General features: G+C 46.3%; 1 protein-coding gene across 2 annotated transcripts in view; it reads left to right on the top strand.

The window, feature by feature from the left end:
* The window catches only part of KDM4B (lysine demethylase 4B), a 609325-nt gene that overhangs the window by 217698 nt on the left and 375290 nt on the right, over positions 1–16337 (top strand). For both annotated transcript variants that reach the window (XM_040322534.1, XM_040322533.1), the window contains exon 6: positions 8739–8788. In XM_040322534.1, the coding sequence (XP_040178468.1) occupies positions 8739–8788 (50 nt within the window). The remainder of the gene's footprint in view (positions 1–8738; positions 8789–16337) is intronic.

Genomic DNA, 16337 nt, shown 5'->3' with positions numbered 1-16337 from the left:
AAAGCTTTCCAGCTTCGTTTTTGCGCCGTAAGTGTTATTTTGCAAGTGTAAAATTAGGGCTGGTTCTACAAAGTGTAAACTAGTCACACCTTGTAAAAGCCCATTCCAGCGACGGCATTTGGTATGCATTCCCGAGGGAGAACTCCACGGCAATTTGTAAAAACAAAACCGGCATGGGTTCCCCCCCAGGAGCATACCAGGCCCTTAGGTCTGGTATGGGTTGTAAGGGGACCCCCCCTACGCCGAAAAATCGACGTAGGGGGTCCCCCTACAATCCATACCAGACCCGTATCCAAAGCACGCTACCCCGGCCGGCCAGGAAAGGAGTGGGGACGAGCGAGCGTCCCCCCCCCTCCTGAGCCGTGCCAGGCCGCATGCCCTCAACATGGGGGGGTTGGGTGCTCTGGGGCAGGGGGGCGCACTGCGGGCCCCCCCACCTCAGAGCACCCTGTCCCCATGTTGATGAGGACAGGACCTCTTCCCGACAACCCTTGCCATTGGTTGTCGGGGTCTGCGGGCGGGGGCTTATCGGAATCTGGGAGTCCCCTTTAATAAGGGGGCCCCCAGATACCGGCCCCCCACCCTAAGTGAATGGATATGGGGTACATCGTACCCCTATCCATTCACCTGGAGGCAAAAAGTAAAAGGTAGTAAACACACAACACAAGGCTTTTTAAAATATTTTATTATTCTGCTCCGGATGCCCCCCCTGTCTTCGTTATTAGCTCAATTACCAGGGGGGGCTTCTTCTTCCACTCTCCGGGGGTCTTCTCCGCTCTCCGGGGGGGGTTTCTTCTTCCGCTCTCCGGGGGGGGCTTCTCCGGACTCCGGGGGTCTTCTTCCATCTTCTCCCCTCTTCCGCTGTTGACTCGGCGAACCCCGGTTCTTCTGGAGATGTCCGGTGCCTTCTTCTTCAGCGCCGGCTGCCTGCTATCTGTGTGTGTCAGCTCAATTTCAAACAGGCAGCCAGCGCGGTCTTCTGTGACGTCATCTTCTGTTCTTCTCCCCTCTTCCGATGTTGCCTCGTCACGTCTTGTCGCTGTAATGATGGAAGCCCGCCTTGCATCACATTTATATAGGCATCACCGTCCCATCATGCTCCGGTAGGTACCCACGTGGTGGGTGCCTACCCACGTGCACCCACCACGTGGGTACCTGCCGGAGCATGATGGGACGGTGATGCCTATATAAATGGGATGCAAGGCGCGCTTCCATCATTACAGCGACAACAGGCGACGAGGCAACATCGGAAGAGGGGAGAAGAACAGAAGATGACGTCACAGAAGACCGCGCTGGCTGCCTGTTTGAAATTGAGCTGACACACACAGATAGCAGGCAGCCAGCGCTGAAGAAGAAGGCACCGGACATCTCCAGAAGAACCGGGGTTCGCCGAGTCAACAGCGGAAGAGGGGAGAAGATGGAAGAAGACCCCCGGAGTCCGGAGAAGCCCCCCCCGGAGAGCGGAAGAAGAAACCCCCCCCGGAGAGCGGAGAAGACCCCCGGAGAGTGGAAGAAGAAGCCCCCCCTGGTAATTGAGCTAATAACGAAGACAGGGGGGGCATCCGGAGCAGAATAATAAAATATTTTAAAAAGCCTTGTGTTGTGTGTTTACTACCTTTTACTTTTTGCCTCCAGGTGAATGGATAGGGGTACGATGTACCCCATATCCATTCACTTAGGGTGGGGGGCCGGTATCTGGGGGCCCCCTTATTAAAGGGGACTCCCAGATTCCGATAAGCCCCCGCCCGCAGACCCCGACAACCAATGGCAAGGGTTGTCGGGAAGAGGTCCTGTCCTCATCAACATGGGGACAGGGTGCTCTGAGGTGGGGGGGCCCGCAGTGCGCCCCCCTGCCCCAGAGCACCCAACCCCCCCATGTTGAGGGCATGCGGCCTGGCACGGCTCAGGAGGGGGGGGGACGATCGCTCGTCCCCACTCCTTTCCTGGCCGGCCGGGTAGCGTGCTTTGGATACGGGTCTGGTATGGATTGTAGGGGGACCCCCTACGTCGATTTTTCGGCGTAGGGGGGGTCCCCTTACAACCCATACCAGACCTAAGGGCCTGGTATGCTCCTGGGGGGGGAACCCATGCCGGTTTTTTCTTTGAAAATTGGCATGGAGTTCTCCCTCTCAGGAATGCATGCCGAGCGACGCTGTCATTTTTTTTTTTTTTTTTCCCGACGCAACTTTTTTAAGCCGTCGCGATCCTCAAAACTCGGCGTAACGTAACTTCGCGCATGCGCAGTACGGCCGGCGCGGGAGCGCGCCTCATTTAAATGGGACTCGCCCCATTTCAATAGGAACGCCTTGCGCCGGCGGAATTTTAGTTACACAGCCTGAAATTTCTAGATAAGTGCTTTGTGGATCAGGCACTTAGGTAGAAACTTTAAGGCAGTGTAACTTAAATGGGATTTTTTAAGTTACGCCAGGTTTTTGTGGATCTGGCCCTAAATACCTTGTTGTTTTCCATTAACTGAATTTTATACAGTTCTTACATAATCTTAATCAATAGTTTTTCCTTTAAACTTCTGCCCCTGTCATGTTATGAATGACATGCAATAACACATTTCTGTTGTTTTAGGCTAAAATATTCCCGAACATATATATGCAGCATTAAACTTAATTTCCTTATTAAAGAACTTCTTACACTCTGGTATTAATTAATTACCCCACTATTGTTTACATGCCTGCATTGCATATATATATATATAATATATATATATATATATATATATATATATATATCTCAATTCCCGAATATTACTGAGATATACTTCTGAACCTTGAGATTAACCATCCCATGTTAAACCACTTATATAAAAAACATATTTACCCCTTGTTTAGAATGATTTTCCTGTGCACTTAAAAAAACAAGCAATAAACAATGTCCTTTAACTTTGTCTTCTTTAGTTTCTTTCGTTTGTTACATTGACTGTCTTTGGTGACTTTTCTTGTTGCATTTTCATGTTGCTGTATCTTCATACGTTGCTTTATTTTTGGAAGAATAATGTCCTTATTTTCTTTGAAGAATTAATTTTCTAACAGTTCTTGTCTTTTTCCTCTGGCTCGCCTGGTTTCTTTTATCGTTCCTTTTTTTCGTTCCTTTTGGCTCACGTGTTAGTGTAAATGTTTATTTAAGCTGTAAAATAGCCTCAAGTAAACAAATGTAAAGATGCGTGCGTAAAAATAATGTCTTTCTCCTTTTTGTGTAGCAAAAGGAATGTATAATGTATAGTGTATTCTTGGACAGTTCAAACATCAAAATCCATAATAGCTTACTCAAAGTGTACATCTGCCTGTGTGACTACAATGGTGGCCTTAAATATAACGTGAAGCTTCTATTTGGCAGCTTTCTTCACGTACGTAAACGTCTACGATTTTTCTCCATAACCAGAAAGTCCTCGCTGGATTTCGCATGATATCTTGAAACATTCTGTCCAAAATAGCTGTGGCTCAGTAGCCTTGTGTGAGTTTTTTTTTTTTTTTTTCTTCTGCTCGTAAGCTACAAGCATTCTGACAGATGAGAAAACAAAACAGCGTAAAAACTCACCCTGTGTTTTAGAGCCTTCTAGTTGTCTGATGGAACACAAACGCCTTTTTGTTTCTAGGTTCTTTGGTCGTATTTTTCTTCAAGACTTGAAAGAACAACATTATGACTTAATTTCTTCATTTCCCCCTTGTCAAGGCTTTAGGAAAAAAATGACCAGTCTGGCTGGCGTCCGCCATTGTTAGAAGCCGGGGGGCAGGGGGAAGAGGTGTGAGAGATACTGAAGACATAATGGACATATGCCTCTAACACGTGTCATGCAATGTGTCAAAAACCTCTTCCTCTCCAGGCGTTGCTTCCAAAATATTCAGACATAACTTCATTATATGATGGTTTATTCTTCCAACGATATGACAGCAAACAGATTCATTCTTACGTTGTTACAGACATCATGGCAGGGTGGCAATTCAGAAACAGGAATTAGATGTTACATCTATTCTGCTGGCTAGAGTCCCTCCTAGCAGGTTGGTTCCAACTTCCATCTTATCAGCAGAGTCTCTTCCCCCGTCGGGTCGGGGGTGACCCTGAGGTACCTTCCTCCCACCACTACGCTCATCATGTGTTCTTATACAAGTTTAACAGCTAACTAAGCACAATTGGCTCGTTTCCAAAGAAGGTTGCAATGATTGTTCACACCCACTTAGGTATTTTTAAGTAACATCTCCAACCTCTTTCTTGACACAAGTCTTCAAGAATAGATATGGCCTAACCTATACCAGTTGTTCTGTCGTCCTACACTGACCTTCGTTTGTCTTTAACAAACCTTCAAATGCTACCATGTTTAAGCATTGATTCAGAGACCTTTAGAACATAATATCAATACATTTAAAATCTAACATAATGACACCCCCATTTCAGCTTGCATATCGCACTGCGAACTGACAGGACATGAATCGGATCGCATAGGTGTGAACACCTATGCGATTCTGGTGTGGACCAAAAAAGGGTCCTGTGCTTGTTTGGTCCAAATGAGATGCAATTTCAGCCATACAGTTTGTATGGCTAAAATCGCATTGCACAGACATCGCATTTGATCTGAACAGCAGTGCGGTGCGAATCACTTGCGATCTTGCACAGCGCACTAATGTGAACCAGCCCTAAGTTCATTCAGCCTTACTGGGTCTAAATATAAAAAGTGAGAAATCCACCCCTCCCCCACATAACACATCCTGGTGATATAGGAATTTTGCATATGTGATCAGATGACCTCAGACACACACACTGCAATATAACAATAATAATAAGATGATCACTCAAGCTCGGACTAAATACATCTCCCCTAATCTCTTGTCTATGTTTATTCTGATGGCTGTTCACTGGAGCATTTCCTCATGACACTGAACTGTGGATAACCCCATATTTTGAAAACATTTAATCAAAACACAGGAAAGACAGCCAATCCTGGGAGAGCTGGAGGGGAGAGGAGAGGGGAGGGGGATGTGAATTGTGCACTTTTTACAGAAGCTGTGCATGTCTGCAAGCTAGTGCACGAGATATGTAAATAACCTGTCACTCAAGCAAGGACTTTGGTTTTTATCTGCAAGTCTGTTTTATTTCACTGAACAATAAGAGGATTGCTCAGCGCTGGATTAACTCTGTGTGGCAAGACTGGGCACAGATTATAGGAAATCTTATTCTCTACATTGTGACATATTCGTTAAAGCATATCTTTTCCCCCAAAAAATGCATTTGAAAGACCGCTGCGCAAATACCGTGTGACATAAAATATTGCAACAATCGCTATTTTATTTCCTAGGGTCTCTGCTAAAAAAAAATTGATAATGTTTGGGGGTTCTAAGTAGAGGTCAACCGATATGGGTTTTTCTCTGGCCGATTCCGATGCCGATATTTAGAATTTGGGGCGGCCGATGGCCGATATATGATGCCGATTTTTGCGGCCGATATATGATGCCGATTTTTATTTTTTGGTAGGTGGCGCTAATTGGCACTGGCAGGTTGCACTGGATGGAACCAATTGGCAATAGCAGATGGCACTGATTGGCAGGTGGCACTGGCAGGTGGCACTGAATGGCACTGGCAGGTGGCACTGGTTGGCACGTGGCACTGGATGGTACTGGCAGGTGGCACTAATTGGCAATAGTTAGCACTGGCAGATGGCACTGGTTGGCACTGGCAGGTGGCACTAATTGGCAGGTGGCACTGGATGGCAATAGTTAGTACTGGCAGGTGGCACTGGGTGGCCTTGGCAGGTGGCACTGGATGGCACTAGTTGGCACTGGCAGGTGGCACTGCATGGCACTGGCAGATGGCACTAGTTGGCACTGGATGGCATTGGCAGGTGGCACTGGATGGCATTGGCAATGCCAGGTGGCACTGGATGGCATTGGCAGGTGACACTGGATGGTGTTGGCAGGTGGCACTGGATGGCGTTGCCACTGGCAGGTGGCACTGGATGGCATTGACAGGTGGCACTGGATGGCATTAACAGATGGCACTAGTTGGCATTGGCAGGTGGCACTAGTTGGCATGGCATTGGCAGGTGGCACTGGATGGCATTGGCAGGTGGCACTGGATGGCACTGGCTGGTTGGCATTAGCAGATGGCACTGGCAGGTTTCACAGCACATAATGTAGCTGATAATGTGTGAAACTCTATACAGTTTCACATGGTGCTGCAGAGAGCAGAGAGAGGAGCTCAGATTCATTGTGATGTTGAAGGTGGGCGGGACCCGGGTTGGGCGGGACTCAGCTGTCCACCAGCCAATGGGATGAGATCATTGTCTGGATAGCTGCTGAGTCCCGCCCACCTTCAACATCACGATGAATCTGAGCTCCTCTCTCTCTGCAGCACCATGTGAACCTGTATGAAGAGAGAGTTTCACACATTCAGCTACATTATGTGCTGTGAAACTGTGAGAGCAGAGAGAGAGAGGAGCTCAGATTCATCGTGATGTTGAAGGTGGGCGGGACCAGGGGTGGGCGGGACTCAGCAGCTATCCAGCCAATGAGCTCATCCCATTGGCTGGTGTTGGACAGCTGAGTCCCGCCCACCCCGGGTCCCGCCCACCCTGACATCAGTCCGACAGCTCCATTCTCTATCTCCTTAGTGTTTCACACACACGGCACTGCTCTGCAGACAGTGTGGAGAAGGGAGGGGGAACCCCATGTTCCTCCTTCCTTCTCCACACTCTGCTGATGCAGATCTGCTAAATATCGGCCACATTTGGATAATAATCGGCTGATGCCGACTTCTCCAAAATGACTGAATATCGGCCCGATATATCGGCTGGCCGATATATCGGTCGACCTCTAGTTCTAAGTGAATTTCTAGCAGAAAATACAGGATTTTTACTTGTTGTAAGCAACAAGTGTCAAAAAAGATTTAGGGCCAGATTCTTAAACGAGATACGACGGCGTATCTATGCGCCTGATCCTTAGAATCAGTTACGCATAGATTTCCTGTAGATCCGACTGGCGTAACTGTGTTACACCGTCGTATCGTAACTGCATATTTACGCTGGCCGCTAGGTGGCGCTTCCGTCTAATTCCTCGTCGAGTATGCAAATTAGCTAGATACGCGAATTCCCGAATGTACGCCCGGCCGACGCAGTAAAGTTACGCCGTTTACGTTGGGCTTTTCCCGGCGTATAATTACTCCTGCTATATGGTGGCGTAAGTGCGGCGTACCAATGTTAAGTATGGCCGTCGTTCCCACGTCAAAATTTGAAAAAGTTACGTCGTTTGCGTAAGTCGCCCGTGAATGGGGCTGGACGTCATTTACGTTAACGTCGAAACCAATGACGTCCTTGCGGCGTACTTTGGAGCAATGCACACTGGGAAATTCCATGGACGGCGCATGCGCCGTTTGGGAAAAACGTCAATCACGTCGGGTCACAGTACATTTTCATAAAACGCCCCCCTGATCCAAATTTGAATTAGGCGGGCTTACGCCGGGCGATTTACGCTACGCCGCCGCAACTTACGGAGCAAGTGCTTTGAGAATACAGCACTTGCCCGTCTAAGTTGCGGAGGCGTAACGTAAATCGAATACGTTACGCCACCGCAAAGAGAATCTGGCCCTTAGTCTTTAAATGGTTAAACAGAGAACTCCTACACACAGAGTTCATTCCTTTAAAGTATAAACATTGGGCCAGATTCACAGAGTTCGGCGTATCTCTGTGCGGGCGTAGCGCATCTCATATGCGATACGCCGACGTAACATAGAGAGGCAAGTACAGTATTCACAAAGCACTTGCTCCCTAAGTTAATGGGCCGGCGTAAGCCCGCCAAATTTAAAGTAGGCTGGTAGTGGGCGTGTTGTATTTAAATGAATCGTGACCCCATGTAAATGAAGCGCCGCATGCTCAGAATCATGTCAAATTTATGACGTAGGATACGACGGCTCAATGGCAACGACGTGAACGTAACCTACGTCCAGCCCCATTTACGTACGACTTGCGTAAACAACGTAAAATCCGACAGCTGTTCCGTCGTCCATACCTTTGCATTGGCTGCGCCACCTATAGAGGTGTTTTATCTTTACGCCGGACGTACGCCTTACGTAAACGGCGTAGCTTACTGCGATGGGCGCAAGTACGTTCGAGAATCTGCGTATCTAGCGCATTCACATATTCGACGCGTAAATCAATGGAAGCGCCCATAGTGGCCAGCGTAAATATGCACCCAAGATACGACGGCGTAGGAGACTTACGTCGGTCGTATCTTGGCAAAATTCAGGCGTATCTCATTTAAAGAATCAGCGCATAGATACGACGGCGTATCGGTAGATATGTCGGCGTAAGTCTCTGTGAATCTGGCCCATTGTATCTTTTGTCTCCTACTTGGCAGTCAATTCCATGGAAAACTTCTCAGGCAACTTGCACTGACTTCTATTACAGAAGCTATTTGCAAGTCGCGCTGCTGAAGTTTAATCTGCTTTTTTTTAACAGCACAATCGACCGATGCCGATTTAATTAAGAAAACGCCAAATATCGGCTGATATATCAGTCGACCTTTACCTCGGCTTATAATCGGGTTGGCTTATACTCAAGTATATACGGTATATGGCTAATGGCATAAATGCTTGTAGATTTTCCTTATCTTTTTATTGACTTTATATTGACTTTATATTATCCAGCTTCCACCAGATACATTTAGATGTTTTTTTAAATATTATTTTGATCATTCAGACATTCATTTTATCTTATGTGTTGTGTATATTTTTTTCCGCAGGTATGCAATTCCTCCTGAACATGGAAAAAGATTAGAGCGCCTAGCAAAAGGTAATGGTTGAACAATTGATGGCCCCATTTCTGTAAATAAATTAGTAGAGAAGCCAGGGCAAACTGTGGCAAGAACACAGCAGAGACAGTGCTGGGATACTAGAGTTTGTTTTCGCTTGCTGTTCAGAAAGAACAGCAGGACAGCGGTGGTGATTGTACTATGGAACAATGCCCTGGCTTTAGGGGAGAGTGCTTTTTTTCAATAGGATTTTATTGTTGGAGAGTAGTGCATAAATTGAAATTGAGGATGCAGATGGTAGTTTTGTACAGAATGAGCACATTCTCAAATATTATAGAGGTAAACCGCAGAGGGAAGAGTGCCTTTTAAAGGCTGTCCCGTGAAAGTAGCCAGTGTATTTTAACGCATAAGGCTCCATGCACACTGAAACTCATAAACAGAAGTTTTTGGGAGTTTGGGCGTGTTTTTTTTTTTTTTTTAACAGCCCATAAACTCCCCTCTATGTTATCCTATGTCTTTTTGACCTCAGATTCCATATTTAAGAGGTCCAGTCATGCTTTTTTTTCTATTACAAGGGATGTTTACATTCCTTGTAATAGGAATAAAAGAGACACAATTATTATACTTGTTTTTAAAGAACAGTGTAAAAAAAATAAAAGGTAAAATAAATAAGAAAAAAAAAAGTTTTTTTTTTTTTTTTAAACGTGCTAAGCTCGCGTGCAGAAGCAAACGCATCTGTGAGCTGTGCCCGCATATGAAAACGGTGTTCAAACCACACATGTGAGGTATCGCCACGATTGTTAAAGTGAGAGCAATAATTATAGCCCTAGACCTCCTCTAACTCAAAACATGCAAGCAGGTGCAATTTTGAAGCTTGACATGTTTGGTATCAATTAAACATAAGAAATTGGGCTAACTTTACTGTTGTCTTATTTTTTTATTTAAAAAGTATATTTTTTCTAAAAAAATTTTTTTTAGAAAAAATATACTTTTTAAATAAAAAAATAAGCGCACTTGCGTTTGTAAGACCGCTGCGCAAATACAGTGTGACAGAAAGTATTGCAACGACCGCCATTTTATTCTCTAGGGTGTTAGGAAAAAATATATAATGTTTGGGGGTTCCAAGTCATTTTCTAGCAAAAAAGAGTTTAACTTGTAAACACCAAATCTCAGAAAGCGACTCGGTCCTTAAGTGGTTAAAAAAAAAACACCAACGTGAAAAAACACTAATGGACTCTGTTGCGGAAAAAAAAAACACATTGAAAGACTTACTACAAAGCTTCTGGCGTTTTTATAATGTTATTTTAACGTCCAGTGTGCATGGAGCATTACAGATATTCAAAATCATCCAGGCTTTGGGACAGCAGTGGTGCACTTTTTTTGAGGATAATTGCTGGGGGTGTGCTGGCCACTTACAATGTGTATTGCATGGTCTGGCGTAAAGTTGGGATGAACGTGTCAAGTCAGTAATGTTGTTTCTCTTATCGTCTATGGACGGACACAGCCTTCTCAAGTCTTGACAAGTGGGTTATGTTCCTGTTCATAGGAGAGGACTAGGCAGAACATGTTCGATATTTAAATACATGTTACTTTAACAGAGTTGAACAGCCCGGCCCAGGTGGTAGTTGATGGAAGAAACTCAAATAAAGAAAATTAAAAATAAAAATGTCTTCAGGGCGCTGGGCCCAAAGGGATCCACGTCCTTCTCCGGTGGTCCCTCCGGACATAACCCTTCTCCCTGCAGCATGCAGCCTCAGTTTTTTTCTGCCTAGCAAAGGAGAAGGACGTGGCTCCCTTTGGGCCCAGCGCCCTGAAGAAATGTTTCTTTTTATTTAATTTTCTTTTTAATTTTCTTTATTTGAGATTCTTCTATCAACTGCCGGCTGGGTGACAGGCTGGATATATAGATCCTTGTAGTCTGCTTAGTCCGGCCAGCGAGTGTGAGCGCACCATTGCTAAGAGCTGGGTCTGCCATGACATACCCCATGACTCCTGGGGTGGCCGGTGGGCTTTTTGCTCCAGGGTCCACATATGACTGGGCTGTGGTGTTGTCTCACTCACAGTGGACCGGGCCGACAGCTACTCCAACGCGGTTGTATGCCTGTCAGGAATGCGCCAGTGGGTACTCGCATGGATGGGTAAGTACAGTCCTTTCTGCCTCGGCGGGTCGGTACGGCTGGGCATTCCTGGGGTTAGGGGGTCCTCCTTTCCTCCCTTTCCCTGCTCTCTGTCACGTTCCCCTCTGCTGCTCTACCGCTGCTACCAGGGTGGACCTGTGGGGGGCTCCTTTTCCCACCGAGGGACTGTGGGGTGTCTGGGCCCATTTTTAGCTGTGAGGCTGTGCTTTGGCTTAGGGAGGCCCACTTGCGGCCTTCTCATCCACATTACGGCGTTTTGCCATCATTTTTTAGCAGTCTGCTGTTTGCATTGGGAATTCCCATTAGCGGACATTTTGTTGTGGTCGCGCTATGGCGCAGCTTGCTACTGTGGCCGTGCATTTTCCGGCGGCCATTTTGTGTGGGGTTTTGGCCTCTAGTGCTGGCTTCTGAACGGCGCGCAGCACAAATCTCCCCAGACTTTTTACCTCACAGCTTTTTCCTCACAGCACATGCTGTGTACAGAAGGTGGGCAGCGGCGCTGAGCAGTCTCTTGCTGGGTTGGTGAGTCCCTTGGGTAACCCTTCGGTCAGCGCAGCAAGGAGGGTGGGCTTTTTCAGGTCTCCATGTTTACCATGCTGGGGTCTGCATTATTGTGGCTGCAACCTTGGTGTCTCAGACACTCACTGAATGGGCAAAGGTTTTGCACCAGACTGTGGAGGAGCACCAGCTCCCTCCCTAATTTATTAGACTGGCCGACCAGTTGGTCCAGGGCCTTGTATATGTCTGTGATGCTACATTGGATGCAGCCCCCTTGATATCCAGAGCCTCTGTTTCGGCGGTGGTTTTACGCTGCCTGATTTGGCTGAAATGCTGGTCTGCTGACCAAGCATCCAAAAAATCGCAGATAGAAGAGAACACCATACCATTTCTGGATCTGGAAATCAGCAGGACTAACAACGTGTTCCCCACGAGGACTTTCTTTAAGAATGTAGACCGTAACAGTTACCTCCCTATCACCAGTTGCCATCACAAGAACTGGCTCTTCAATATACCAAAAGGTCAGATGGTGCGCTTACGACGTAACTGCACGACTATTGAAGAATTTCAGACACAGGCCAATAAAATAGGTGATAGATTTATAGAGAAGGGATATGAAGAAACCTTTATCCAAGACAAAATAAGAGAAGTATCCGATCTACAGAGAGGTCAGCTCATGGAGACTTCTAAGTCTGCCAGCAAGAACGATCTGGTCCCTATTGTCCTAGGATTTAATGTACAGCACAGAAAAATAGAGAAGATCATTTCACGCTACTGGCATATTTTAAAGTCCGATCCAGGCCTAAAGGAGATTTTGCCCAATAGACCGAGGTTCATCTTTACAAGAGCGCCCACTTTACGTGACCAACTAGTAAAGAGTGTGATTGACCCTCACAAAAGAGCATTTTCCTTTTTCACGGGTAAAGGGTTTTACCCCTGTAAGAGATGCTACTCATGCACCCATACTAACAAGCCCAATCTAAAGGTGACCAATTTTCAGTCCAACAGTAATGGGACCCAATATGAGGTCAGAGAGTTTATTGGGTGCAATACCGAAGGTGCTGTGTATGTTCTGGAGTGCAGCTGTGGCCTCCAGTACATTGGACGCACCAAAAGGCTTTTGAGGATCCGTATAAAAGAGCATGTAAAGAACATAGAATGCGGTTTTCCCAAACATAGTGTATCCCGACACTTTGCAGAAGTACACCAAAAAGATCCCACACATTTAAAGTTTTGGGGGATTGTGCCATACTCTAGACCTTGGCGTGGCGGCCACAAAGTGAGATCACTTAGCCAAATCGAGTCCAAATACATTTTCTCTATGGACACTTTTGCACCCAAGGGTCTAAACATCGAATTCGACCTGAATTGTTTTCTCAGTGATTTTTGATCTTAGTTGGTTTATGTCTATGTATGTTACCTTGAGGCTATGTATGATTTAATGCGGACTTCAGGGGAATTCCACTTTGTGTTCCATGTGTAAGCCGTGAGGCCGTACGTCGGATGCTGAGGTGTACCATGCCCCTGCTTTATCGGTTCGAGTCATACCATCTTACTGAGCCCTGTGTTACCATATGGCCATCTCCATTTTCTTCATTCGACCATTGGCCCCTTCCCCCCACCTCCCCCCTCCACTCCTCCCATTTTGTACTAGGGACCGAGTTACCTATGTGGTACTTCATATGCCATCACCCCCTCTGGTCCATGTTAGGCATACTTACATTCCACATTCTGGTGTCTCGGGACCTATTGCCTATCTGCTTTTGTGGAGACTGGATGTATTCCCATATTTCCACGCTGCTGGGCATCTTTTCCCTTCCCCCTTTCCTTTGTGCTTTTAGGCCCATTTCATATATTGCCATATATATATATATATATATATATATATATATATATATAGAAAAGGATTTTACAGGTAAGCTGTTATAAAAATACTATTATTACCTCCAGTCTATCAACCTCCACCGTCTCTGGGTTCCGATGCAGATCTTCCCTGCACAGAGCCCTTAAAGTGATTTAAAAAACAAACAAACAACAAAGCCCTGATTCTCCTCTTCTGGGGTCCCCCACCAATGCATCTGGCTCCTCCTGCCTTCAGAGTGCCCCAAATGTAAGCTGCAAAGTATAGTGCCCCTATAGAAAGAAAACTGCCCAGGACCACTCACTTCCTGCCCAGGACCACTCACTTCCTGCCCAGGACTAAATGTCCCTTGAGGCATTGCTTCTCTCACATTCACAAGTTCTTAGGCACTTACTGACATGTATGGATGGTGTAGAGTACTGAGCTGTATGTGTGTTTCACCATTTCCTGATATGTAAACAAATAATTTCTGTATGCAGGCCAACTAATCGGCTGACCAGCTAATCGATTATGAAAATAGTTGACAACTATTTTCATAATCTATTGTCAATTAAGCGATTTGTTTCTTCGGCCATAATTACTACAGTTCAGTGTATAAGCTTGCCATGTCCACATGTGTCCCTCCGCTGACCTCTAGCCCTTTCAGCTTTTTGCACTGCAAGGCTGACCGGTCCCCAGTATGCATATTATTAGTAGTGCCCACACCCTGGTGGACAAATCAATTTATTATGTGTCTATGTCCCCGCTCACATGTTTTCTTAGTAGTGTGCACATCTCAACAATCTATGCACTCATTTGCACTTCTTCCCCAGTGTTCTGTTTGCCCACATTTTAGAATTGTAAACAAACTAATCCTTGGATAAGTTAAGAGTGTTTAACCACTTCCCATCCGGGCCAATTCTGGAACTTCGCTCCTACATGTAATGTAATATCATTTTTTTGCTAGAAAATTACATAGAACCCCCAAACATTATGTATGTGTTTTTTTTAGCAGAGACCCTAGAGAATACAATGGCGATTGTTGCAACTTTTTATCTTGCACAGTAGTTGCGCAGCAATTTTTCAAACACAAAAAAGTTATCCCAATATTTTTGCATAATGTGAAAGATGTTACGCTGAGTAAATGGATACCTAACATGTCACGCTTCAAAATTGCACACACTCATGGAATGGCGCCAATTTTCGGTACTTAAAAATCCTCTTAGACTACGCTTTAATTTTTTTTTACTGGTTACATGTTTTGAGTTACAGAGGTCTAGGGCTAGAATTATTCCTCTTGCTCTAATGTTCGCAGCAATACCTCACGTGTAGTTTTCATATGTAAACATCCCTTATAATAGGAATATGGCATGATTGGTCTTTACAGTCAATAAGACCCCACATCTCACCTCTAGGCTGGGAAACCTTAAAAAAAAAAAAAAGTATCTTGACTTGCCAGCCGAGGCGTGCCCGGCCTCCGACAATCATAGAGACTCCGGCTACCATCTTGTCCGACGGAAATCTCTATGGTCAACATCCGGGGCCGGCGGAGTCGTTAGAAGCACCGGAGGGAGGGGGCGACGTCCCCTCTCGCCACCCGTAAGAACGATCAAGTGGCGGAACAGCCGCTATGATTGTTCTTATGGTGCAGAGAATCGCCGGCTGAAAAAGACGATGGCTGGATAATGCCTGTAGCTGCAGGTATCATTCATATATACCCTCACAAAGTCAAGGACGTCCTATTATGTACCTTGTGCGGGAAGTGGTTAAAAAAAAAAAACAGGCCTTGCGCTTCTCTTTAGATCTTGGTGAATGTTTTTGGTACAAACGATTTCTTCTCCTCTTTGAGAACTTAAAGTGTTACTAAAGGTTCGTTTTGAAAAAAATAAACATTACAAACATACTTACCTCTGCTGTGCAGCCCCGATCCTTGTCTTCTGGGGTCCCTCGGCAGCTGTCTCGGCTCCTCCCTGCATCAGCTAAACCCCCCCCCCCAGGAGAAATTTCCAAAGGGGGTTAATTTGCGGGTGTGCTCCCAAAACCAGCATTTGCGTCCCGGTGCCCATGTCATTGGATTTGATTGACATCTATCCAATGAAGAGCCAAGAAGACCTTGCTGAAATCGAGGGCTCAGGTAAGTAAACGGGGGGCCGGTAAGCATTTCACCTTAATGCATAGGACCTTTACAACCCATTTAAGGTTTTGTGTACACTGCAGCTGGTAAACAGACATTTAGGAGCAGTTGGGTGTTTTTTTTTAGCAGCCCCTGAATTCTCTTTTATGTTAGAGAGAGAGATCTTGCAGTCCACAATATACAGGGTTCTGGAAAGTGGTCAGAAATGATTGATGTGGCATGGATGGGCACAGATCAGCGCTGTGGGAACGTTGGATCCAGCACTCTCCTTGCACACTGTACCGATCGGTACGAAAAGAGGGATAGAGATGAACCGCACACGTGGTAAAGGGCCGCTGTCATTGGCCCTTTATCCCGATCCGTGACGCATCGGGTTCTGGAAGACCCAATGGTCACAGACATTCCTGGGAGCGTGATTCTGGAAGGATGTCATATGACGCCCTCCCAGAGCTATCCGACCGCACGCTGTAGCCGCCATACGGCTATGGCCCGGTTGAGTAACTGGTTAAATAATGGGGTTAATTCCCTGTGGTTTCCTGTGTGCAAGACCAGTGGCTGCTCCGGTCTTGTCACGCCCCCCTTATGTATTTTAGTTAAGCCAGCACTTCTGCTCGCTGCAGTGGGTGGACCAGCAAGTCTGAGACACCTGGTCTGAACCTCCCACAGAGGCAGTGTTCCCCTCCTCCCATTACAAGCCAAGCTGGAGCTGACAAGCTCCTTAAAAGCAAAAAAAAATTGAGACATGCCGGGCAACCACACAGGCAGGAAGGGGATACAGACCTCACTAAAGACATTAAGAAGGCACTGTGACGGGGGGCGTGGCCAAGAGCAGCATGTGAGCGGACGTGTCTCACAGAGCTCCCTGACAGTACAGTACACTGCAGCGATCCTTCTCCCGGCCGTTACCATTTTCGGCACCGGACACCACCCAGCTGATCTACAGCACCCGCCGCACGTATCGATCTGTGCATCGGCCCGAT

This window comes from Rana temporaria, chromosome 1 (assembly GCF_905171775.1).
Source record: "Rana temporaria chromosome 1, aRanTem1.1, whole genome shotgun sequence".
Classification (NCBI taxonomy): domain Eukaryota; kingdom Metazoa; phylum Chordata; class Amphibia; order Anura; family Ranidae; genus Rana; species Rana temporaria.
The sequence above is the reverse complement of the archived record's forward strand: the minus strand, read 5'-3'. Positions and strand labels throughout refer to the sequence as shown.